Source organism: Gorilla gorilla, chromosome 13 (assembly GCF_029281585.2).
Source record: "Gorilla gorilla gorilla isolate KB3781 chromosome 13, NHGRI_mGorGor1-v2.1_pri, whole genome shotgun sequence".
NCBI classification, from domain to species: Eukaryota; Metazoa; Chordata; class Mammalia; order Primates; family Hominidae; genus Gorilla; species Gorilla gorilla.
The window spans coordinates 109438139-109462618 of record NC_073237.2 but is presented as its reverse complement, the minus strand read 5'-3'; the positions used below and the strand labels follow the sequence as shown (position 1 = coordinate 109462618).

Here is a 24480-nt window from a genome sequence, read left to right as displayed (position 1 = left end):
CTCAGCCTCCCCAGTAGCTGGGATTACAGGCACCCGCCACCATACCTGACTAATTTTTGTATTTTTAGTAGAGACGGGGTTTCACCAGGTTGGCCAGGCTGATCTTGAACCCCTGACCTCAGATGATCTGCCCGCCTTGCCCTCCAAAAGTGCTGAGATTACAGGCGTGAGGCACCATGCCCGGCCTTAATGCAACATTTTAAAAATCAAAATTCATGCTAAATATTCCATTGTGAGCAAAATATCCACATTTTAAATCAAGCCATGGTCAGATCCTGTAACTGCAACACTCTGAGAGTTGTACAAGCGTTGGGCACGATGGGAAACTAAATTTTGGCAAATTCCATTCAACCTATAAAGTTGTCACCAAAGAAAAGGAAAAGTACTCACTTGCGGAATGTTCCAGACAGCTCCCAGGCGCACTGCACTGCCAGAGATGGGGGATCTGCTCCCCGAGGACTGGGGCTTTTCCAATGAAGGCCATTTTCCAGTTTCGTCTAAAAGCACAGAAGGACTTCGTGAAATGTTTGGCTTCTTCCTAAGGGAAGGAGGTGCCTACAGCGTTGCCATCACTGCTGCTGGCCACAGGAAGATGCGTACATATCGTCCCGCCCTAAGATCGTGTTTTGAAAGTGGGCGACTTTGGAAATTAACTGAGGCTGTAACCGCAGAGCTGACGGGATGGGGGAGCTGTTCTGATGAGTCTCCAGAGCGGCCCGGTGACCGCAGGAGCTCTGAGTCATCAAAGACCGGGGCCAGGGAGCCTGGAAGAGGAAGGGCCCGCTGCTCCCGGGCCACCCCGGGACACATGAGTTAGGGGCAAAATTTAATGCCGCAACAAAGCGACTCATTTTTTTGGAACTGAGGCTGTTCCAGAACTTCTTACTCACTCTCGGCGCCGCCCCCGCGCTTCCAGGCCCCGGACCCGCCGCAAACACCGCTGGGCTTGGACTCAAACCGCGGTCCGGTCCCACCCGGTCTGGTCCAGTCCCGTTGGAGGCGGCGGTTGGGTTCAGCGCCAGGCGCGCGCCCTCTGCTGGCCGTTGGGAAGCGGCGAGGGAAGCGCTGAGCTCGCGGCCGAGCGGTGGTCGCTCGCCCCCTCGCGGGCTCTCCCGGAATCGCTGACATTCTCCGTCCCTTGCTCTCTGCTCCTGGCTGGGGACGCTCTGCTCCAGCCTTGCCTGCTCCCTTTCCTGGGATACGCCTTGGAGCCATGGCTTAAAAGTAAGGACATCTTCATGCATTTGAGATATCTGAATAGTATCTCCTCTTAGGCCTGAATACAAAGACCTGCTCCTAGTTCTCTTGGGAAACAGGACATAGTCTCAAAATCCAGAAGACCCAAGACTCCTGTTCCCACCACCACATTCTGCAGGCTTCAACCAGCTGGACATGGAGGGCCATGGTGGTGCGTGAGATAAGATCTCCTGGAGAAACTACTACCCTCCAGCCTTGATCACTATCAGGAAGATGAAAGCAGAAAATCTACTTTGTCCTGTTTGGGAATCGCTGTCTAAAGGTTCTTCTGAAAATTTGCCCCCATCTGAAGGCAAAGAAATACAGTCTTTGCCTGGGAGGTTTTTAGGGGTGAAATTGAAGTGCTCTTCTTCCACCAGGTGCGATGTATCACGCCTGTAATCCTAGCATTTGGGAGGCTGGAGGTGAGAGAGGTGAGAGGCTGAGGGAGAAGGATCCCTTGAGGCCAACGTTAGAGACCAGCCTGGGTAACATAACAAGACCCCATCTTAAAAAAAATTACATTACATGAAAATATGGTTTTATTTCCCTTCATGTGACGTTTCCCACAGGAAAACTGTAGAGGAAGTTAAACTTGTGGCTCTTTCTAATCAATTATACAGATTGTTTGCCCAGCTCAAAAAGAAATATCAACTCTTTTGCCCCGGTTGGCAAATATTAGTACCAAAATCATGGAATTATTTTGACAATATCTTGTACATTATGAGTTACAAAAATGTTTAGAGAGAAGAAAATTTGTATTCCTTGAATGAATACTATTTGTAATATTCTTTGATCTATTACAATGATATAAAATGGCATTTGCTGTTCTTTTGTTTGAACTTATCTTGTGACTCTTCAGAATAGTATTTTGTTAAAACTGGTAGGTATTATAAAAATAAACAGTGACCAGTAGCTTGATTGTATTACAAATTTTTCTTTCATGTAAGAGGTTGGGGCAGGTATTTCTCATCAGGTGACTCACCTGTTTGGCTGTCTCCCAAACAGTGATTTAGAAAATGGGTTACCTGGTGTTTTGAGGCTTTGATTAACGTATAACTGATTTTGTAATTGTGGTGCTTAGGTCTATTCCAATCCATGTAAATGGAGCATCCCCAGCCAGGAGCAGAGAGCAAGGGACGGAGAATGTCAGCGATTCCGGGAGAGCCCGCGAGGGGGCGAGCGACCACCGCTCGGCCGCGAGCTCAGCGCTTCCCTCGCCGCTTCCCAACGGCCAGCAGAGGGCGCGCGCCTGGCGCTGAACCCAACCGCCGCCTCCAACGGGACTGGACCAGACCGGGTGGGACCGGACCGCGGTTTGAGTCCAAGCCCAGCGGTGTTTGCGGCGGGTCCGGGGCCTGGAAGCGCGGGGGCGGCGCCGAGAGTGAGTAAGAAGTTCTGGAACAGCCTCAGTTCCAAAAAAATGAGTCGCTTTGTTGCGGCATTAAATTTTGCCCCTAACTCATGTGTCCCGGGGTGGCCCGGGAGCAGCGGGCCCTTCCTCTTCCAGGCTCCCTGGCCCCGGTCTTTGATGACTCAGAGCTCCTGCGGTCACCGGGCCGCTCTGGAGACTCATCAGAACAGCTCCCCCATCCCGTCAGCTCTGCGGTTACAGCCTCAGTTAATTTCCAAAGTCGCCCACTTTCAAAACACGATCTTAGGGCGGGACGATATGTACGCATCTTCCTGTGGCCAGCAGCAGTGATGGCAACGCTGTAGGCACCTCCTTCCCTTAGGAAGAAGCCAAACATTTCACGAAGTCCTTCTGTGCTTTTAGACGAAACTGGAAAATGGCCTTCATTGGAAAAGCCCCAGTCCTCGGGGAGCAGATCCCCCATCTCTGGCAGTGCAGTGCGCCTGGGAGCTGTCTGGAACATTCCGCAAGTGAGTACTTTTCCTTTTCTTTGGTGACAACTTTATAGGTTGAATGGAATTTGCCAAAATTTAGTTTCCCATCGTGCCCAACGCTTGTACAACTCTCAGAGTGTTGCAGTTACAGGATCTGACCATGGCTTGATTTAAAATGTGGATATTTTGCTCACAATGGAATATTTAGCATGAATTTTGATTTTTAAAATGTTGCATTAAGGCCGGGCATGGTGCCTCACGCCTGTAATCTCAGCACTTTTGGAGGGCAAGGCGGGCAGATCATCTGAGGTCAGGGGTTCAAGATCAGCCTGGCCAACCTGGTGAAACCCCGTCTCTACTAAAAATACAAAAATTAGTCAGGTATGGTGGCGGGTGCCTGTAATCCCAGCTACTGGGGAGGCTGAGGCAGGAGAATTATTTGAACCTGGGAGGTGGAGGTTGCAGTGAGCCGAGATCTTGCCACTGCACTCCAGCCTGGGCAACACAGAAAGATTCCGTCCAAAAAAAAAAAATAACAAAATAAAATAAAATAAAATGTTGCATTACTATGTTACTTTTTCATGGGAATAGTAACTAATGAAGCTAGCAGGCGTGATGAAATCCCAGCACTGTAGCAATCGCTCCATGAAGATGAGCCGCACTGCCCTTTCCCTCCCCACTGGGTATCTAGGGGCCCTCAGTGGCTCTGGTGGTTTCTTCCTAGACTTACTTCATGGGGACTTCCAGGGGAGCCCGGCCTCAGGTAGGTGACTGCACTTCATCTGGGCTCTTCTTTTCCAGCGGTCACTCCTCTGCCCTGCATTGGCCTTGACCACATGACCCAGAGGTGCAGGGAGAAGCCTCCCTTGGATGCTTGGCGAGTGACTTCAGCGGCTGAGAGTGTCTAAGGAGAGCCGGGAACACCGCACGCTTCCTGCAGATGGCGGGGCAGACCTGTGTGCAAGAGTGCCTGAAGGGGATCTCCCGTGGCGCTACCTGGTCCAGGGAGGTCACAGAGAGCTCCTCCACCCTGAGCACAGGGGGTCCCACCAAGGACAAGGACAAGATTCAGCACCGTCGCACACAGAACAGCTACCTGGAGCCACAGGTCACTTTCCAAAAAGGGAGTTTCCAGGCCAGAAGCCATCCCTGCAGCATTGTCTTTGTGCTCCAAGAGAAGCCCTGGCACACACTTCTGCTCAGATGGAACCACTGTTCCCTCAGTGTCCTTGTCAGTACCAGCTGGTGACTTTCCTACTCAAACCCTTCCCTCACTGTCTGCCTCATTTTCTCAAGGTGCCGTGTTTGCCTGAAAGGACATTGGCAGCCAGCAGGGGCGGCGGCTGGTCCTCTAGATGGGCACGAATGCCACTGGCAGGCAATGGGGCAGACTCCATGGAAAGATGCTTCCCTTCCTCAAGGTATGCACTCAGCGGGGAGACCTCACTGTCAAGTTCAGAGTTACGCTGCAGACTGCACAGCACCTCGCCTGCTTCTAGGGCCTGCTCCGGTCAGCCCAGGACCCACCACAGCAGGACCCCCCATCCTGTGCTCACCCAGGGCTTGTCCATGGCACTGGAAACTCCTTCCTGTTCCTGATCCCCCTCTGGGCGAGGGGTGGGCAGGGACATGTGGCTCGTGCCGAGGTCTAATACTGTGTTCCCAGCATGGAAGCAGGTGGGGACACTTCCTGTGGCATGCAGGATTCCGTGTAGAAAGCTGTGACTGTCACCCCTCCTCCCCACTCAGTTTTGTTAGTGGACCTTTCCCTGGCCCTTCTCTCCTTGGCCCCCTCTTGGCAGGAGAGAGGAGGAGAGGATCTCACTTTCCCCCTGTACCAGCCACACCCTCGGTCTGCGGGGTTCCCAGCAGCTGGCCAGGGATGCTCCACACCTGGAGGTCAAGTAACCGTCCCCTCACTCTGGGCATCGGTGCCCTCTCTGGGGTTGGAACAGGAAAGAAAGCCAAGGCCTGTATGTGGGACTTGAGTTGAGACTCAATTCTGTAGAGTCAGGGGTGAGGAGGAGCCAGGCCTCCTGTGTGCTCTCCCTACCCCAGAGCCAGGTGCCCAGTTCCATGGGTCCTGATGGACAGAAGGGAAGAACAGGGGGGCTGCTGCACCGTGGGTGGTAATGCAGTGGGAGCCACCTCCAGCTGAATGCCCAGGGACTCCTGGGGCTGCTGGCCCTGGGTCCCAGCAGTGGGTCCTGTTTCTTCTTTACTCTCGGAATGCAGGATCTGCCACACCAAAACGTCCCCTCCACATTTGGTGAAATAGGAAGCTCCATGGCATGTCTCCATCTTTCAAGGTGACTGAGAGGTTTATTTTCATAGGAGCCTCAGTGGCCTTGTCCGTACCCACCTCTGCACGTGGTTGCAGAAAGTGAAGGATTGTCAGGGAGCAGGGCAGACATTTGGTTTATCTGTGTCATTGGTCAAAGTTTTGTTTTTCCTCCAGAAGAAAAAGGCTTGTGAACGTGCCACCGTATTCTTCATTCCTTCTTTTGGAAATGTATGAAGAACGGGTGGCATTTTGGAGTTATTGGCCTGTGAACAGCTGGCCCAGAGGAAGGGTTAGATGTGGGTGGGTGTGGCCGCCTCTGCCCCTCCCCAGTGCAGGTGTGTGTGGGCAGCCCAGGCAGGCGCTCAGGAAGGGTGAGGTGGAGCCCTGCACGCTCTGAGCACAAAGTCCTGGGATCCCTTAAACCCAAGCACTGCCTTGACAGCAGCCAGCATGGCTGATAGAAGAGACACAGAAGTCCAGCTGATGCCAGACAGAGGGCGTCACTAGAGAGCCGTGCTAGGTGGGGGTCATTCAAGTTGTCCTGGTGTATGCAGACGTTGCTTCTAGAGAGTCAGAAGCTCTATATGCGTAGTGTTGGAGCAGAATTTCGGGATAGTGATGGCAAGCCTCCTCCCAAGCCAGCTGGGGAGTATGGGGAGGGGGTGGCCGGAGGAACCTGGCATCCCCGGGTTAGGACCACAGAGGTGGCTCTGCCTGCAGCTGGGCCTCTGCCTCATCCTGACTCCCCCTGCTTTGGCCATGGCTCTTCTTGTCCTTCCTCTTCTCAGTGCAGGAGGACCCTGAATCCAATGCCTCATGCTGGTTTGCATTTTACCCTCGGATGAAGCTTGTGGCGAACCCCAGGACTCTGTGTCTCCTGAGTCTCTGCAGACCTCGGGTCCTGGACCCAGAGACTCTTCTCCCTGGGACAGGAGGCACTGGGGTGGGTGGACAGGGGTGGCCTGGGGCACAGTAGCTGACGGGGGGACTTCCTAGCTTTCTGGGCCTTTCCAACTCTGAGTGTGACCTTCCTATTCTTGATCACAGCCCCCAACTTCAGAGCCTGCTAGAGCCTGCAGAATGCGGCTTCATCCTCTTCCTCTGTGAGAAAAGGCAGGGCCTGGCAGTCCCGCCAATCTTGTATATTTGCTCCCCACCTCGGTGGTGAATACATTCTTGGGTGGTGAATAGGTTCTCTCCTTGCCTTCACTCTAGAAAAGTCCCCTGTTTTGTGATGTAGGATGTGGTCAATGACTGACTCGTCCCTTTGGACCATAGACGCAGCTCTGATTTCTGGTGTTCCTGGGCTCTGCACACAGCAGGAACCACTCTGGGCTTTGATGAATGTATCTTCTTGCTCACTTTCTTCTTGTTGGCTCTTCTCCCTGCGTCTTCTGCCACTGCCCTGTTCTGGGTGGGAGGCTGTCACTCTGTGGTGGGGGGTCCCCTCTCCTGCCTCCCCTCTTTGGTCCTTTTCTGTGAGGGTCTGCTGGGGTCCTGTGTGTCGTGCATTGTTGATAGATTCCTGTCGTGCTTGCTGTCCTCCCCATTCTAAGGGACCTCTGATTGCCTGTGAGCAGTTTACAGGGGCCTCTCCTGGCCCCTTCACCCGAGGAATTCCCGCAACGCGTGAGTTTGTGAGGGGCGGATCCTGGGAGGATGTGATGTCAGGTGAGAAGGGAGGGGGCCCGTCCTAGTCCGGTGGACTCCTCTAACAAAGTGCATTAGCCTGGGGAGTTACTGACGCCTGAAATATGTCGTCAAAGTTCTGAAGGCTGAGAAGTCCAAGATCAAGATGCCTGAGGATTCAGTGCCTGGTGAGGACCCATTCCTTAGGGCAGTGCCTCTAGCTGTGTCCTCATGTGGCCGAAGGGGACAAGGGAGGTCGCTGGAGCCTGCTTGATGAGAGCACTACCTTCCTTCAGGAGGGGATTATTCAGAAAGTCTGTCTGGTTTCAGGGCATTCCCAAAGGCCCCACCTGTTCATTCTACCCCATTGGGAATTAGGCTTCAACATACAAATTTGGGAGACACTGACATTTAGGCCATAGCGCGTCAAAGGCAAAGTGAGGCTGAGTGTGGAAACCATCCCAGAATCTGGATGTGGCCCAGGCAGAAGGAAACTCAAAGTGATGGGGTGACCGATGGTCCCTGGTCTGTGCAGGACTCAGCGGTGCGGATGGCCCTGGGCACGGTGGCAGTGGCTGTTGGAGGATGATAGGGAACATGTTGGTGGGGGGAGGGTGGAGCCCACTATGAGTGGCAACTCCCTGGGGGCACAGGAAGCAAAGCTAGAGGTGGCTCCCCTCTCCCCTCCCTGCACACAGTGCCACCTCTGTGGTGGCCCTGTCGTCCGCCTCAGTTCACAGGTGTTGCTGTAACAACTCCTGAAATTACCTTCAAAAGGAGGCTCGTGCAGGTGCCTGCAGGAGCCAGGAGGCCGAAGTGCATCCTGAGTGTCCGGGGACAGGCCAGCCTGGTGGGGTCCACGGCCCCACAGTCCCAACGACTGCCTCAGAAATGGGCAGAGAGCATGCCTGGTTCTAGCTGGCAAGGCCCACATCTCAGAGCTGTGGACAGTCATGAAGGGTCCGTGAGCATGGAGAGGGGGCAAAAATGACCCATGAACCTCAGGCCACTGTGCTGCCATCCAGCCAAGTGCGGTACCAGCCCTTCGGGCCTCGAGATCCTCTACCCTTCTCTGGGCCTTGCTGATTTCCTCCTCCAGCCCCTCTGTTTGTGTACGCACATACACACAGGCACGCACGCACACGCACACCCAGTGCAATTTCTCTCTGCTCCCTGTACTCCCCAAAATTCAATGGGTTCCTCTTTCCTCCTCAGAGATACAGTCCTGGGCCCCATCTCAGCCTGCAGAGGCCTGAAGGTTTCCCAGGATTGTCTTCTAATTCTCAGGTCCTGCTTTAAAACAAAACCTAAACTAAAACTAAAATGCTTTCTGAAAAGAATAATACACCAACATAAAGTCCGGGTATCCTAAGCATGTGGTGTGTATGGTGTCTGAAATTGAATATGCTGTGAAACCGCCTGTGTCGAAACGCAGTGTTTCCCAAGACCTGGAGGCTCTCTCTCTCCAGTTGCTGATTGTGATCACCTCTCCCGATCACTGCTGAGCCCTGCAGGTCACCTTCTCCTGACCTATTACACCACTGATTGCTTATGCTGGGCACAATTTTATACCCTTGCTGTTGTTCAGTCTAATCATCCCTATAACCCTATCGGATCATTCCCATATGACAGAGGAGAAAACTTGGGGACACAGGGGCTGTGTCCTGGCCAAGGCCTTGCTTGCAGCAAAAGGCAGAGCTGGGGTCTAGCCAGGAGCCCCAGCACAGTCCTGTTCTTCCACCACTAAACTGAGCTGTGAAATAGATCATGGCGGTCTGGAAAACGAGCTAACTCCGTGCCGATGGAGGTGTTGATGGATGTCCACCACTCTCCACTTGGGAGGAAGCCTTAACATCCCCCGCAGGTCTAGCTTCTCTCTGTGGCTGAGTACCTTGGGAAAGTGGGCTCAGAGGAGGAAAGGGACTTACTTGCCCAAGGGCCACAGCTGCCAAGTGGCAGGTAAGGGACCGTTATTCTCCTGTCCCTTTCACAGAGGACAGGAGGAAAGTGAGGACAGGCGGGGTACATGAGTTTAGCCTCTTTTCTGCAGCAGGCCCAGATCAGCTTTGCACACGGTTGGTGCTGACCTCAAATGCAGCCCTAGAGGGGCCTGTCTCTGCCCTGAGTATTGAGGTGCAGGCTTCTTCCCCTTTGTTCTGTCCATTTCCAAAAATGTGAACACACACCTCCTACATGTTTCTGTGTATATTATTGTGTGCATAGATACTACCATTGTAAAATATTATGCAGATTAAAAATGCACTATTGTGTTGAAAATTTCAAAAGAAATGTGTAATAAACATTTAAAATTAATATTTTTGTTCTCAGTTGTTAAGGGATATAATCAGGTTCTCTGCAAAATACTATGGTTTAAAAATAACAAAGATAATATGGGTATTAATAACATTTCCTCAACAGGAATGATGGAGAATGCTTCAGTTTTTCTGTAGCGATTTAATTTTTGAATTGGGATTTTGGGTAAGATATCTTTAGGATAAAATATGTGCACACAAGAAAATAGCATATTTTTCCTAAAAATTTGTTTTTTATGCATTATTATATACACATAAAAATAGTCTTATTTTGGCTGGGCACAGTGGCTCACGCCTGTAATCCAAGCACTTTGGGAGGCCGAGGCAGGTAGATCACCTGAGTTCAGGAGTTGGAGAACAGCCTGGTCAACATGGTGAAACCCCATCTCTATTGAAAATAGAAAAAACATTAGATGAGCATGGGGCGGGCACCCATAATCCCAGCTACTTGGGAGGCTGAGGCAGGAGAATCGCTTGAACCTGGGAGGTGGAGGTTGCAGTGAGCCAAGATAGCGCTGTTGCACTCCAGCCTGGGCAATAAGAGCGAAATTCCATCTTAAAAAAAAAGAAGTAGTTTTATTTCAAAATTAGAAGCAAAAAGAAAATAAATATATCCTGCTATAGAGACTTGTCTTCGGATGCTTATGACCTCCTGTAAATGCAGTTCCTCCCTCATCCCCGTCTAAGCATCCTTCCTCAGCCTCCTCAAATTGGAGCCTGTGTCATCAGAACCACGTGGAAGGCTCTAAAAACATTGACGGCGTAGAGGGAGACCCTATCTCCAAAAAACAAAACAAAAAAACCCTTTATTTTTAATGGGATAAAGAGTTAAATGGTAGTTAGATATTCAAGTTTTGTATGCTCCATGAACAAACATAACAAAAAAACACGACACTTGATGGAGACTGCAGGCCTGCGTTCTGTACCTGGCTTTGAGGGAGTGATTGGATGGGATGGTGTGCTTCCTGTGCCTGTCTTGTCCGCTCTGGGTTTAATTTACTCTCAGCTGGCCATTGTTCTTTCCATGATCTTATTTTCCAGGCATTGTCCTAGGACCCAAGGTCTCTTACATTCTTACATGTAACAGTAAGAATTCTTACAATAAGAGTTGAGAGAGTAGAAGCTATTTTTCCTATGACTTAGAACTTTGGGGGAAGTTTAAAGGGAGATACTGCATGTATTCTGTGTCATCATCTAATTTCTACAGACCCTTCTTAAGGAACTGACATTAATGTTGTACTTAATTCTTCAGGCAGTGTGGGCCAAAAATAAAGCCAAATATACATTTAGTCTAAAAGTACAAGTCATATTATTTCCATCAGTGGATTCCTATAATCCTATGAATAAAATCTTATACATTGGCTTATAAGAGACCCATTGATTCACTATTAATCACTATATTTCTGTTCTTACTGGGCTGAAAAAAAATTGAAATTTAACCTGATGTGTTTCCTGTGCTTTGAAATCTTACTTTTTTTCCATGGTTCTCTCGCCTATTTCTTACCCCACTGCACACATAGAAGAAAGAATATCAATAGCGGCAGTTCTTATCAATCAGAAAACAGGTTAAAAGCCATTCTGGTTCTTGGGCTAAGTCTCAGTAGCAGAGAGAAATAGAAGAGGAAAGGTATGGGATAGAAGTGTATTCACTACCACTCTCTCTGATCAAACCTTGGAGGGGAGCAATGGAGTCCCAGATGTATCCAGGAAGGGGGGTCTTGCTTATAGTTTTCACAGCATTGCCTGGGATACAACAGATAATTCCTAGTTCCTATTGTGGGCTATGAATGAGCTAGAATGGGTTCTATATGTCAATGTGGCAGATGCTAGAAAATTATTTTTAATGATTACATTTTATTTGACATGTAGTCTCCATTGTTGCTACAGATGGAGAAGAGAAACAGGAGGATTGCATACAGAAAATATATATAGCCAAGTACAAACATGGCATCCATGACTTTTCTTCATGTTGTATTGAGCAAACTCACTCATGGGGCCCCAACTAACTGCAAGGGATGCAATATTTTGTTGTGTCCAAGGGGAAAGTGAATTGGGCTTGGTGAACATATAGCATAGACTCTACTACAGAGTGGTCTTTTTTTTTTTTTAATTGTATATAATCCAATTTTTCTTTTTTTTTTTATTATACTTTAAGTTTTAGGGTACATGTGCACATTGTGCAGGTTAGTTACATATGTATACATGTGCCATGCTGGTGCGCCACACCCACTAACTCGTCATCTAGCATTAGGTATATCTCCCAGTGCTATCCCTCCCCCCTCCCCCCACCCCACCACAGTCCCCAGAGTGTGATATTCCCCTTCCTGTGTCCATGTGATCTCATTGTTCAATTCCCACCTATGAGTGAGAATATGCGGTGTTTGGTTTTTTGTTCTTGCGATAGTTTACTAAGAATGATGGTTTCCAGTTTCATCCATGTCCCTACAAAGGACATGAACTCATCATTTTTTATGGCTGCATAGTGTATATGTGTTCCATGGTGTATATGTGCTACATTTTCTTAATCCAGTCTATCATTGTTGGACATTTGGGTTGGTTCCAAGTCTTTGCTATTGTGAATAATGCCGCAATAAACATACGTGTGCATGTGTCTTTATAGCAGCATGATTTATAGTCCTTTGGGTATATACCCAGTAATGGGATGGCTGGGTCAAATGGTATTTCTAGTTCTAGATCCCTGAGGAATCGCCACACTGACTTCCTCAATGGTTGAACTAGTTTACAGTCCCACCAACAGTGTAAAAGTGTTCCTATTTCTCCACATCCTCTCCAGCACCTGTTGTTTCCTGACTTTTTAATGATTGCCATTCTAACTGGTGTGAGATGATATCTCATAGTGGTTTTGATTTGCATTTCTCTGATGGCCAGTGATGATGAGCATTTTTTCATGTGTTTTTTGGCTGCATAAATGTCTTCTTTTGAGAAGTGTCTGTTCATGTCCTTCGCCCACTTTTTGATGGGGTTGTTTGTTTTTTTCTTGTAAATTTGTTTGAGTTCATTGTAGATTCTGGATATTAGCCCTTTGTCAGATGAGTAGGTTGCGAAAATTTTCTCCCATGTTGTAGGTTGCCTGTTCACTCTGATGGTAGTTTCTTTTGCTGTGCAGAAGCTCTTTAGTTTAATTAGATCCCATTTGTCAATTTTGTCTTTTGTTGCCATTGCTTTTCGTGTTTTGGACATGAAGTCCTTGCCCACGCCTATGTCCTGAATAGTAATGCCTAGGTTTTCTTCTAGGGTTTTTATGGTTTTAGGTCTAACGTTTAAATCTTTAATCCATCTTGAATTGATTTTTGTATAAGGTGTAAGGAAGGGATCCGGTTTCAGCTTTCTACATATGGCTAGCCAGTTTTCCCAGCACCATTTATTAAATAGGGAATCCTTTCCCCATTGCTTGTTTTTCTCAGGTTTGTCAAAGATCAGATAGTTGTAGGTATGCGGCATTATTTCTGAGGGCTCTGTTCTGTTCCATTGATCTATATCTCTGTTTTGGTACCAGTACCATGCTGTTTTGGTTACTGTAGCCTTGTAGTACAGTTTGAAGTCAGGTAGTGTGATGCCTCCAGCTTTGTTCTTTTGGCTTAGGATTGACTTGGCGATGCGGGCTCTTTTTTGGTTCCATATGAACTTTAAAGTAGTTTTTTCCAATTCTGTGAAGAAAGTCATTGGTAGCTTGATGGGGATGGCATTGAATCTGTAAATTACCTTGGGCAGTATGGCCATTTTCACTATATTGATTCTTCCTACCCATGAGCATGGAATGTTCTTCCATTTGTTTGTATCCTCTTTTATTTCCTTGAGCAGTGGTTTGTAGTTCTCCTTGAAGAGGTCCTTCACGTCCCTTGTAAGTTGGATTCCTAGGTATTTTATTCTCTTTGAAGCAATTGTGAATGGGAGTTCACTCATGATTTGGCTCTCTGTTTGTCTGTTGTTGGTGTATAAGAATGCTTGTGATTTTTGTACATTGATTTTGTATCCTGAGACTTTGCTGAAGTTGCTTATCAGCTTAAGGAGATTTTGGGCTGAGACGATGGGGTTTTCTAGATAAACAATCATGTCGTCTGCAAACAGGGACAATTTGACTTCCTCTTTTCCTAATTGAATACCCTTTATTTCCTTCTCCTGCCTCATTGCCCTGGCCAGAACTTCCAACACTATGTTGAATAGGAGCGGTGAGAGAGGGCATCCCTGTCTTGTGCCAGTTTTCAAAGGGAGTGTTTCCAGTTTTTGCCCATTCAGTATGATATTGGCTGTGGGTTTGTCATAGATAGCTCTTATTATTTTGAAATACGTCCCATCAATACCTAATTTATTGAGAGTTTTTAGCATGAAGGGTTGTTGAATTTTGTCAAAGGCTTTTTCTGCATCTATTGAGATAATCATGTGGTTTTTGTCTTTGGCTCTGTTTATATGCTGGATTACATTTATTGATTTGCGTATGTTGAACCAGCCTTGCATCCCAGGGATGAAGCCCACTTGATCATGGTGGATAAGCTTTTGGATGTGCTGCTGGATTCGGTTTGCCAGTATTTTATTGAGGATTTTTGCATCAATGTTCATCAAGGATATTGGCCTAAAATTCTCTTTTTTTGTTGTGTCTCTGCCCGGCTTTGGTATCAGAATGATGCTGGCCTCATAAAATGAGTTAGGGAGGATTCCCTCTTTTTCTATTGATTGGAATAGTTTCAGAAGGAATGGTACCAGTTCCTCCTTGTACCTCTGGTAGAATTCGGCTGTGAATCCATCTGGTCCTGGACTCTTTTTGGTTGGTAAACTATTAATTATTGCCACAATTTCAGCTCCTGTTATTGGTCTATTCAGAGATTCAACTTCTTCCTGGTTTAGTCTTGGGAGAGTGTATGTGTCCAGAAATTTATCCATTTCTTCTAGATTTTCTGGTTTATTTGCATAGAGGTGTTTGTAGTATTCTCTGATGGTAGTTTGTATTTCTGTGGGATCGGTGGAGATATCCCCTTTATCATTTTTTATTGTGTCTATTTGATTCTTCTCTCTTTTTTTCTTTATTAGTCTTGCTAGCGGTCTATCAATTTTGTTGATCCTTTCAAAAAACCAGCTCCTGGATTCATTGATTTTTTGAAGGGTTTTTTGTGTCTCTATTTCCTTCAGTTCTGCTCTGATTTTAGTTATTTCTTGCCTTCTGCTAGCTTTTGAATGTGTTTGCTCTTGCTTTTCTAGTTCTTTTAATTGTGATGTTAGGGTGTCAATTTTGGATCTTTCCTGCTTTCTCTTGTGGGCATTTAGTGCTATAAATTTCCCTCTACACACTGCTTTGAATGCATCCCAGAGATTCTGGTATGTTGTGTCTTTGTTCTCGTTGGTTTCAAAGAACATCTTTATTTCTGCCTTCATTTCGTTACGTACCCAGTAGTCATTCAGGAGCAGGTTGTTCAGTTTCCATGTAGTTGAGCGGCTTTGAGTGAGATTTTTAATCCTGAGTTCTAGTTTGATTGCACTGTGGTCTGAGAGATAGTTTGTTATAATTTCTGTTCTTTTACATTTGCTGAGGAGAGCTTTACTTCCAACTATGTGGTCAATTTTGGAATAGGTGTGGTGTGGTGCTGAAAAAAATGTATATTCTGTTGATTTGGGGTGGAGAGTTCTGTAGATGTCTATTAGGTCCACTTGGTGCAGAGCTGAGTTCAATTCCTGGGTATCCTTGTTGACTTTCTGTCTCGTTGATCTGTCTAATGTTGACAGTGGGGTGTTGAAGTCTCCCATTATTAATGTGTGGGAGTCTAAGTCTCTTTGTAGGTCACTCAGGACTTGCTTTATGAATCTGGGTGCTCCTGTATTGGGTGCATATATATTTAGGATAGTTAGCTCCTCTTGTTGAATTGATCCCTTTACCATTATGTAATGGCCTTCTTTGTCTCTTTTGATCTTTGTTGGTTTAAAGTCTGTTTTATCAGAGACTAGGATTGCAACCCCTGCCTTTTTTTGTTTTCCATTTGCTTGGTAGATCTTCCTCCATCCTTTGATTTTGAGCCTATTTGTGTCTCTGCACGTGAGATGGGTTTCCTGAATACAGCACACTGATGGGTTGTGACTCTTTATCCAACTTGCCAGTCTGTGTCTTTTAATTGGAGAATTTAGTCCATTTACATTTAAAGTTAATATTGTTATGTGTGAATTTGATCCTGTCATTATGATGTTAGCTGGTGATTTTGCTCGTTAGTTGATGCAGTTTCTTCCTAGTCTCGATGGTCTTTACATTTTGGCATGATTTTGCAGCGGCTGGTACCGGTTGTTCCTTTCCATGTTTAGCGCTTCCTTCAGGAGCTCTTTTAGGGCAGGCCTGATGGTGACAAAATCTCTCAGCATTTGCTTGTCTGTAAAGTATTTTATTTCTCCTTCACTTATGAAGCTTAGTTTGGCTGGATATGAAATTCTGGGTTGAAAATTCTTTTCTTTAAGAATGTTGAATATTGGCCCCCACTCTCTTCTGGCTTGTAGGGTTTCTGCCGAGAGATCCGCTGTTAGTCTGATGGGCTTCCCTTTGAGGGTAACCCAACCTTTCTCTCTGGCTGCCCTTAACATTTTTTCCTTCATTTCAACTTTGGTGAATCTGACAATTATGTGTGTTGGAGTTGCTCTTCTCGAGGAGTATCTTTGTGGCGTTCTCTGTATTTCCTGAATCTGAACGTTGGCCTGCCTTGCTAGATTGGGGAAGTTCTCCTGGATAATATTCTGCAGAGTGTTTTCCAACTTGGTTCCATTCTCCCCATCACTTTCAGGTACACCAATCAGACGTAGATTTCGTCTTTTCACATAGTCCCATATTTCTTGGAGGCTTTGCTCATTTCTTTTTATTCTTTTTTCTCTGAACTTCCCTTCTCGCTTCATTTCATTCATTTCATCTTCCATTGCTGATACCCTTTCTTCCAGTTGATCGCATCGGCTCCTGAGGCTTCTGCATTCTTCACGTAGTTCTCGAGCCTTGGTTTTCAGCTCCATCAGCTCCTTTAAGCACTTCTCTGTATTGGTTATTCTAGTTATACATTCTTCTAAATTTTTTTCAAAGTTTTCAACTTCTTTGCCTTTGGTTTGAATGTCCTCCCGTAGCTCAGAGTAATTTGATCGTCTGAAGCCTTCTTCTCTCAGCTCGTCAAAATCATTCTCCATCCAGCTTTGTTCCGTTGCTGGTGAGGAACTGCGTTCCTTTGGAGGAGGAGAGGTGCTCTGCGTTTTAGAGTTTCCAGTTTTTCTGTTCTGTTTTTTCCCCATCTTTGTGGTTTTATCTACTTTTGGTCTTTGATGATGGTGATGTACAGATGGGTTTTCGGTGTGGATGTCCTTTCTGTTTGTCAGTTTTCCTTCTAACAGACAGGACCCTCAGCTGCAGGTCTGTTGGAATACCCTGCCGTGTGAGGTGTCAGTGTGCCCCTGCTGGGGGGTGCCTCCCAGTTAGGCTGCTCAGGGGTCAGGGGTCAGGGACCCACTTGAGGAGGCGGTCTGCCCGTTCTCAGATCTCCAGCTATGTGCTGGGAGAACCACTGCTCTCTTCAAAGCTGTCAGACAGGGACATTTAAGTCTGCAGAGGTTACTGCTGTCTTTTTGTTTGTCTGTGCCCTGCCCCCAGAGGTGGAGCCTACAGAGGCAGGCAGGCCTCCTTGAGCTGTGGTGGGCTCCACCCAGTTCGAGCTTCCTGGCTGCTTTGTTTACCTAAGCAAGCCTGGGCAATGGCGGGCGCCCCTCCCCCAGCCTCGCTGCCGCCTTGCAGTTTGATCTCAGACTGCTGTGCTAGCAATCAGCGAGACTCCGTGGGCGTAGGACCCTCCGAGCCAGGTGTGGGATATAGTCTCGTGGTGTGCCGTTTTTTAAGCTGGTCTGAAAAGCGCAATATTCGGGTGGGAGTGACCCGATTTTCCAGGTGTGTCCGTCACCCCTTTCTTTGACTCGGAAAGGGAACTCCCTGACCCCTTGCGCTTCCCAGGTGAGGCAATGCCTCGCCCTGCTTCGGCTCGCACACGGTGCGCGCACCCACTGGCCTGCGCCCACTGTCTGGCACTCCCTAGTGAGATGAACCCGGTACCTCAGATGGAAATGCAGAAATCACCCGTCTTCTGCGTCGCTCACCCAGAGTGGTCTTCAGGTCACCAAAATTCATGTTTCTCTTTCCCCCTCATGTAGAGCACATTCACTATATCTCCAAAGAAGATGTTAGGAGCCAGCCAAAGTATTGTCTAGTAATGCATCCACATCAATGTTCTGGAACGTGGGGTTGGTCATGTGTACTCTTCCCCATAGTGGCTGGATGTGGCTCTGTGTATATTGTGGAGACAAGGTAATGATGATAAAGACCCCCACTCAGATAGGGATAAATAGGAAACACACAGCAATTTTTATTGCCTACTGGGTGAGCATTATAAAATGTGAATATTTTCCTCGATGAAAAGTAAGAAGAGAACTAGGTTCCCACGAAAAAGTGGCAAAATGGTTTTTGGCCGGGCGCGGTGGCTCACTCCTGTAATCCCAGCACTTTGGGAGGCCGAGACGGGCGGATCACGAGGTCAGGAGATCGAGACCATCCTGGCTAACACGGTGAAACCCCGTCTCTACCAAAAGTACAAAAAATTAGCTGGGCGTGGTGGCGGGCGCCTGTAGTCCCAGCTACTCGGGAGGCTGAGGCAGGAGAATGGCGTGAACCCGGGAGGCGGAGCTTGCAGTGAGCCGAGATCGCGCCACTGCACTCCAGCCTGGGTGACAGAGCAAGACTCCGTCTCAAAAAAAAAAAAAAAAAAAAAAATGGTTTTTACAAACTCCAGCTACTCATATATTTTAAAGTTGCCTAATCAACTGAAATGTATGTATGTATGCATGGGTATATTAACTAAAGCCTAGAACTAATGATGACCTTAGCAGCAAAGGAATAAAAATATGTTCAATAATTAGTCAGATAGATTGAAATTTGTTTTTTTGTTTGTTTGTTTTTGAGACGGAGTCTTGCGTGTCGCCCAGGCTGGAGTGCAGTGGCACAATCTCGGCTCACTGCAACCTCCGCCTCCTGGTTCAAGCAATTCTCCTGCTTCAGCCTCTCAAGTAGCTCGGACTACAGGCATGTGCCACCACACCCGGCTAATTTTTTTTATTTTTAGTAGAGACAGGGTTTCACCATGTTAGCCAGGATGGTATCAATCTTCTGACCTCGTGATCAGCCCACCTCGGCCCCTCAAAGTGCTGGGATTATAGGCGTGAGCCACTGCGTCCGGCCTGAACTTTCTTTTTATATGTTTATTTTGCAGATAGTATTTCTTAGAATTTATATTTTGGAGAACAAAAGGTACTCATGTACATATATAATAGTTTTATTTTATAACATACAATTGCAGGCTCAAGCTGAAGGCTTTGAGGCCAGTACATGGAGTGACCTCAATGGACTCGAGTGGTAGCAAGCTGAATTTGGTCTCCATCATATCTTTCTGCCCCCTATTGTTACTTCCCTGACTATATTACATTTTGTAGCAAAAGGGATTTTGCAGATGTAATTAAGGTTACTAATCCATTGACAGAAAATGATCATCTCAGTGGGCCTAATCTAATCACATGAGCCCTTAAAAACAGAAAGCTTGCTCTGGCTGGCAGAGAAAGATTCCAAGTTAGAGACTCCACAAGTTGTTGCTGCTTTGAAGATGGAGACAGCCATGTTGGAGAGAATACAGGAAGCCCAGAGGAGCAGATCGCAGCTCCCAGCTGACAGTCAGCAAAGGAAAGCCTGCCTCAGACTTGTAGGTGTAAGGAATTTGATTTTTCCCAACATCCTGAATGAACTTCAAAGTTGATTTTCCCCCAGAATCTCCAGATAGGAGCCCAAATAGCTGCAGCCTTGATTTCAACCTTGGGGATCATGTGCAGAGTGTCCAGTAGATTCCATCCAGACTTCTGAATCCACCTACAGAATTGTGAGATAATAAATGGGTGTTCTTTTAAGAACAAAGTTTGTGGTGGTATTGCAGTGGCCATGGAAAATTTGTACAGTAGTTAATAGTATTACTATTATTATTATTACTATTACTATTTTCATCTCCACGGAGTTACACCAGAGAAGGTATGTGCATCTGCAGCAGGCCCAGCTCAGTCAACACCTCTCTGAGTACATTCTAAAGCCACAGCATGCATGAGGTTCTGAGGGCCCAGGGTCACTTCTGAACACAGCAGCCCCCCAAAGACTCACAAGGCCAATCACTGCCCACTGAGGCAGGGGTGGGGTATCCATCAGAAAGGGCTGAAAGAAGCTCTAGTAACCCAGAAGTGTCCTCCAGGACCTAATTTGTGAGGTTACACTTCTACTTCTTGTCTTCTGGAAGCCATGAAGGCAGAGCTCATGTTCCAGAGGTGAAGTCTTTAGTGACCTCCACTAGACAGTGTGAGTTGGATGCCTATCAGGCCTCCTTCCCTCCCCTTTTAGGATGGGTCCATCCCAAGACATGATGGGCAAGCCCTATCCCCAGATACACCTCCCATCGGTCATTTGGTCTCCTAAGTGGTTCTTGAGTACCACAAAAATGCTAAGCACTAGATGCTGGGGATACTAGATGCTCACTAGATAGCAGTGAGCAACATACATAAAATGCATGGCCTGTAGGAATCCATGGAGGGGAGCTCCCAGGACTGTATCAAGCACATGGAGATGATAGGGAGCACCTAAACCCTCTTGGACGAATTATTAACACCATGGACAACATTCTACACATTTGTAATAAAGTATGGCGGTAAGGAAGGCAAAAATATCACTTATCCACAAAGAAATGTCCAAGCACAAAAACATCCATACCGACATTGTGTTTGTGTTCAAGACAAGCTCACACACCCTTCGGCCAAGATGGCACTATTATGTTCTATGGAGTCCTTGCCAGTCACAGCAAATAGGAAAACTAGTTAAGCGTGTGTGAGTTTATGTATGTGTGTGGTTTTGTGTGTGTATTTGGCAGGAGAGAGAATGCCATAATTAGTGACTATGAAAATATTCCCATATTTTCCACCGGCTGGGTCAATCTTTCTCCTCCTCACTGGTTTCCTTCCTTCCTAGGCACTCAAACCCCAATATCTTCCTATTTGCCTGCAGGCACTGTGCAGGTGCCCTGTGAACCATCTCATTATTGAAGATTATTTGATTTCCTTGCCTTTTGTCATCAAGCCAGGCACCATGTTGAGTCCCTATAGGGAGGGGCTTCCCTTTTCCCAGATGTTGAGTTCCAAGTTTGTGTTAAGATAGATGAACCCCAGATATACAGAAGATCCTTAAGGAGCACATAACTTGTTCCTTGGCCTTGCTATCTCCACTGATGACCTACCTTAGCAATAACCCCCAAAACCTGTCCCCTTGAAGCTCACCCATCTCTGTGGCCACTGGACAGTGGCTACCTTTTCTAGCTTTCACAAAACACTATTTTCTGGAAAATAATCTTATGCTTGAACACTTTCAGAGTTGAGCTGTTTTGTGGTGGATGAGCGACTGGGCAAGGTGGCCCAGCCATAGGCTGATTTTCATGTCCCTGGGAGGGAATCCAGCTAGCTTCCAGTGGCTAGAGAATGAGTTCAGTATACTTGAAAATACATGGACACTTTTTTGGGGGAGTGTGTTGGTTTTGTCTTTCCCAAGCCCAGTAATAATAAGTTCTTTCACTCTCAGCTTTGCTAAGACCTTACCCTTCCTCTTCCCTCTGGCCTCTTCCTCTGCCCACTTCCTAATCCACAAATAGAGCCAAGATTTCTCATTCCTTGATACTCCAGAATCTGTCACAAAGGGAGAGTCAAGGGGAGTTGGTAGTCAACTGCATATTTTCATTAAGGCTATGTTAAGAATTGGGAAGCATCTCCCCAGCCTCAATCAGGAAAGGGATGGGATCTTGGGTGCAAGAGGTAGCTCTTCTTCACCAATGTATTTAGGGTCATGAGGATTGTTCCTTATCCCCTGAGCTCAGGGCCTCAAGCCTCCCAAACTCCAGTTCCACATTGAGATGTGTGAAGTTTCTTATCCCTTGCCCTGCCTGAGGGCTGAGTAGGACACTTGTGGCCCTGTGGTGCCTATGCATCCCCACGAATAACACCATATGTCTGCATACAGTTCAGTATGATGAAGGAGCAGAGAGCATAAGTCTAGATTATGAGGGTTGTTCTTTAACAGATTTTATTCTCATTATTTAAGCCTCTAAACACTTGTCCAGTTGGGTTTTGTGTTTATTAGAAAGGAGGTATTCATTGAACAAATGATAGAACCTGGGAGAGAAGGAGGTGTGCGATGCCACTGTCAAAACCCCTCCCTAACCCAAGAAGTCAAGTCATCAGTAAGAGCTGGACTTGACTTCTTTTCTCTAAGCCCAGTCTTAAGATACTCCCAACTTCTCCAAACATGGCAAAGACAGAAGAAACCACTTTTCTTTAAGGAGAAACAGCTATATATGGTAAGAATGACTACCACTGTAAATGAGAAACAGAGACAAGACTCTTCAGAGGAACTATAATGTGAGCAGCAATACATTTTCTCTAATTGGGTGAAAATATTTCTTGAGAGAAATGTTGCTGGGAGGAGGGGATGGAGGAGAACTCTCTGGCTGACTTGAGGAAACAAACCTTATAAACAGAGCCTGAGGAGGCATGGGGATGGCCTGATGTCCCTTGGATCCTTGGTCCAGGCTGCCAGGGCCTGCCCAGAGATACAGGCTGCTCAGAGAAGATGGAAGTGGATTGCCTCAAATTGCTCATCATGAAACCACACCACATTCTTTGGTTTTCCAAGCTATCTGTGACCTGCCTATTATTGAGATCATGCAGACTCTTATAATCTACTTGAAGGCTGCAGGATGCAGATGTCAGCCCTTTCCTTCTTCAGGAAATAGGGAGTCTTTCAGTCACAGGAATATCTAACTCTGAGTTCTGCCTGAGCCCTGAGTTCCTCAGTGAGTGGACATCTTTCCCTTGCATTAATTACACTTCTCAGCCCTATTGTTTTCTTTAGGCTCTGGCCAAATAACTGACTTGCTCTTTGAGTTTCAGCATCCTTTTGTCCACAGAGGCAGCCCTGATTTCTGGTGGGCTTGCGCTTTGTAAAAAAAGGCTGGCATGCTCCTGGCCAGCCTTTTCTTTTCTTCTCTGTTTAATTGGATAAAAGCACTGAAACAAATGCCTCATGTTTTTTAAGATATGCTTTACTGGAGTCCATAGCAAGAACTGGGCATCTTGTACCAAGAATTTCTGCCAATCACCTCTCCTGTGCTGGGTGACTCTTCTCCATAGGGTGAATGGGCTCCAATCCTGCAACCCCTAATTTATCTCCTTCTGCTATGAGTATCCTAAGGTCCTCTTTCTCTTGATTTGTTGATAATATCTTGTCCAGGATCACCTCTTCTCTCTGACCTGCTTGAGGGCTTCTTCTAAGAAGCTTCATGGGCACAGCTATAAAGTCAGCCCTTGAATCATACACGGGTTGATGAGAAACAAAACTTAGACTGGGGAAGGGGTTGGGAATGGGGATTGTTAAACAGTGTTTTGTATATGAAGACTTCAAAAAGTGTATCCCAAGCCACATAATTTGGGCTTCTAAAAACTTTTGAGGACATAGATAAAAAAGGAAAAGTCTTGAGACTGGTTCTGATAATATTCCAGTCACAAGACTGTCAAATGTCTGGTTCTGACTTCCTAGGATGAAGTTCCCTGGATTGGGCAGTGTAGAGTGTGCAGCAGTCCGTGAAGGACACATCCCCCCAGAATTGATCTTCCCATATTCTTGCCCAACTGTATGTTCTAGATGTTTTCAGTCTTTCTGGTTTAGATTTTCCCTTGGGCCTCTTGATAATCCATTCTTTGAGTACCTTACCGAGCCACATTTTGTCCCTTCCCAGAGGACCCTTCGCTGAATAGATTTCTAAACCCCTCATTAGGTTACATTTAGGGCCCCTCATGGACCAATGGAGGAGGCCTTTGTCCAAGACCTTGCTTAGCTGGAACTTGGGTGGGCCTCTCCCATAAAGCCTCGTTACTGTAGGAAAACAAAACAATGAATTAATGGAACCCATGGGCAGGTCAACTTGGTGAGAATTTGAGATCTTGGGAGAGTGTGGGGTCAGGTGAGGTGGTGAGGTCCAAAGACAAAGGCAGGTACTGGTTGCAAAATAGGATCCCAAGTGTGTTCTGAGTATAGAAGGATCCGAGTGTGTTCTGTGAGTAGAAGGCAAAGGGGGTGGCAAAATATGGTCCATGAACAATCTTGGATCCAGTATCACACAGTGCTGTGATTGAAGAAAGGCACCCAGTGGTGATAATGAAAAGAAGGAAAGTGAGGGGATACTTCAATCCAGTCTGAGGTCAGAAGTATGTAAGCAAGAATGAATGGTGACTCAATTGAGCCTGTGGGGAGAGAGAGGGAGAGAGAGAGAGAGAGACAGACAGACAGACAAACATCTTCCCTCAGCTCCTGGCACTAAACAATATGTGTGTTATGGTCTGAATGTGTGAGTCTCCCAAAATTCATGGGTTGAAATCATAACCCCCAAGGTGATGGTATTATTAAGAGGTGGTGCCTTTGTGGGGTGATTAGGTCATGAAGGTGGAACCCTCATAAGTGAGATTAGTGCCCTTATAAAAGAGACCACCGAGAGCTAGCTAGCTGCTTCCACCATATGAGGTTACAGTGAGAAGATATGCCCTCATTAGACACTGAATCCACCTGGATCTTAGGCTGTGCAGTCTCCAAAACTATGAGAAATAAATTTCTGTGGTTTATAAGCCATACAGCTTGTGGTATTTTTATAGTCCATTGTCAAATGGACTCAGACAGTACATTTTCATGGTTGCTCTATCTTGCTCCTTAGAGCATGGATTTTGATGTAACTGCTCTATACATCTACCCTCAAAAGGAAGCACATGCAGGTGCCTATAGGATACAAGATGCAAAAAGTGTGTCCTGGAGGAGAATGGGGATAGTCTTGACTGGCAGGCTTAGTGATGTCCCATTTTCCCATGTTGACAGCTGTTGTGGGACCTCAAGTTCTTGCCTTCTTAGTTAAAAAGAATTTAAACAAGAGACACACAGCGAACTAAATGCAGTATACAGTAGTTTATTGCAAAAGAAAAAGAATATTTTGAGAGTTAAGTGCAGAATAGACAGTACACCCTGAGGGAGAGAGGATTCAGGGT

At 46.7% G+C, this 24480-nt stretch overlaps 1 protein-coding gene across 1 annotated transcript; it reads left to right on the top strand.

The window, feature by feature from the left end:
• The first annotated feature begins 4334 nt into the window (after nucleotides 1–4334).
• On the top strand, nucleotides 4335–5219 carry LOC101124026 (uncharacterized). The gene has a single exon (XM_019034184.4). The coding sequence runs from the start codon at nucleotides 4466–4468 to the stop codon at nucleotides 5075–5077; it is 612 nt and encodes a 203-aa protein (XP_018889729.1). The 5' UTR covers nucleotides 4335–4465; the 3' UTR covers nucleotides 5078–5219.
• Nucleotides 5220–24480: the final 19261 nt, after the last annotated feature.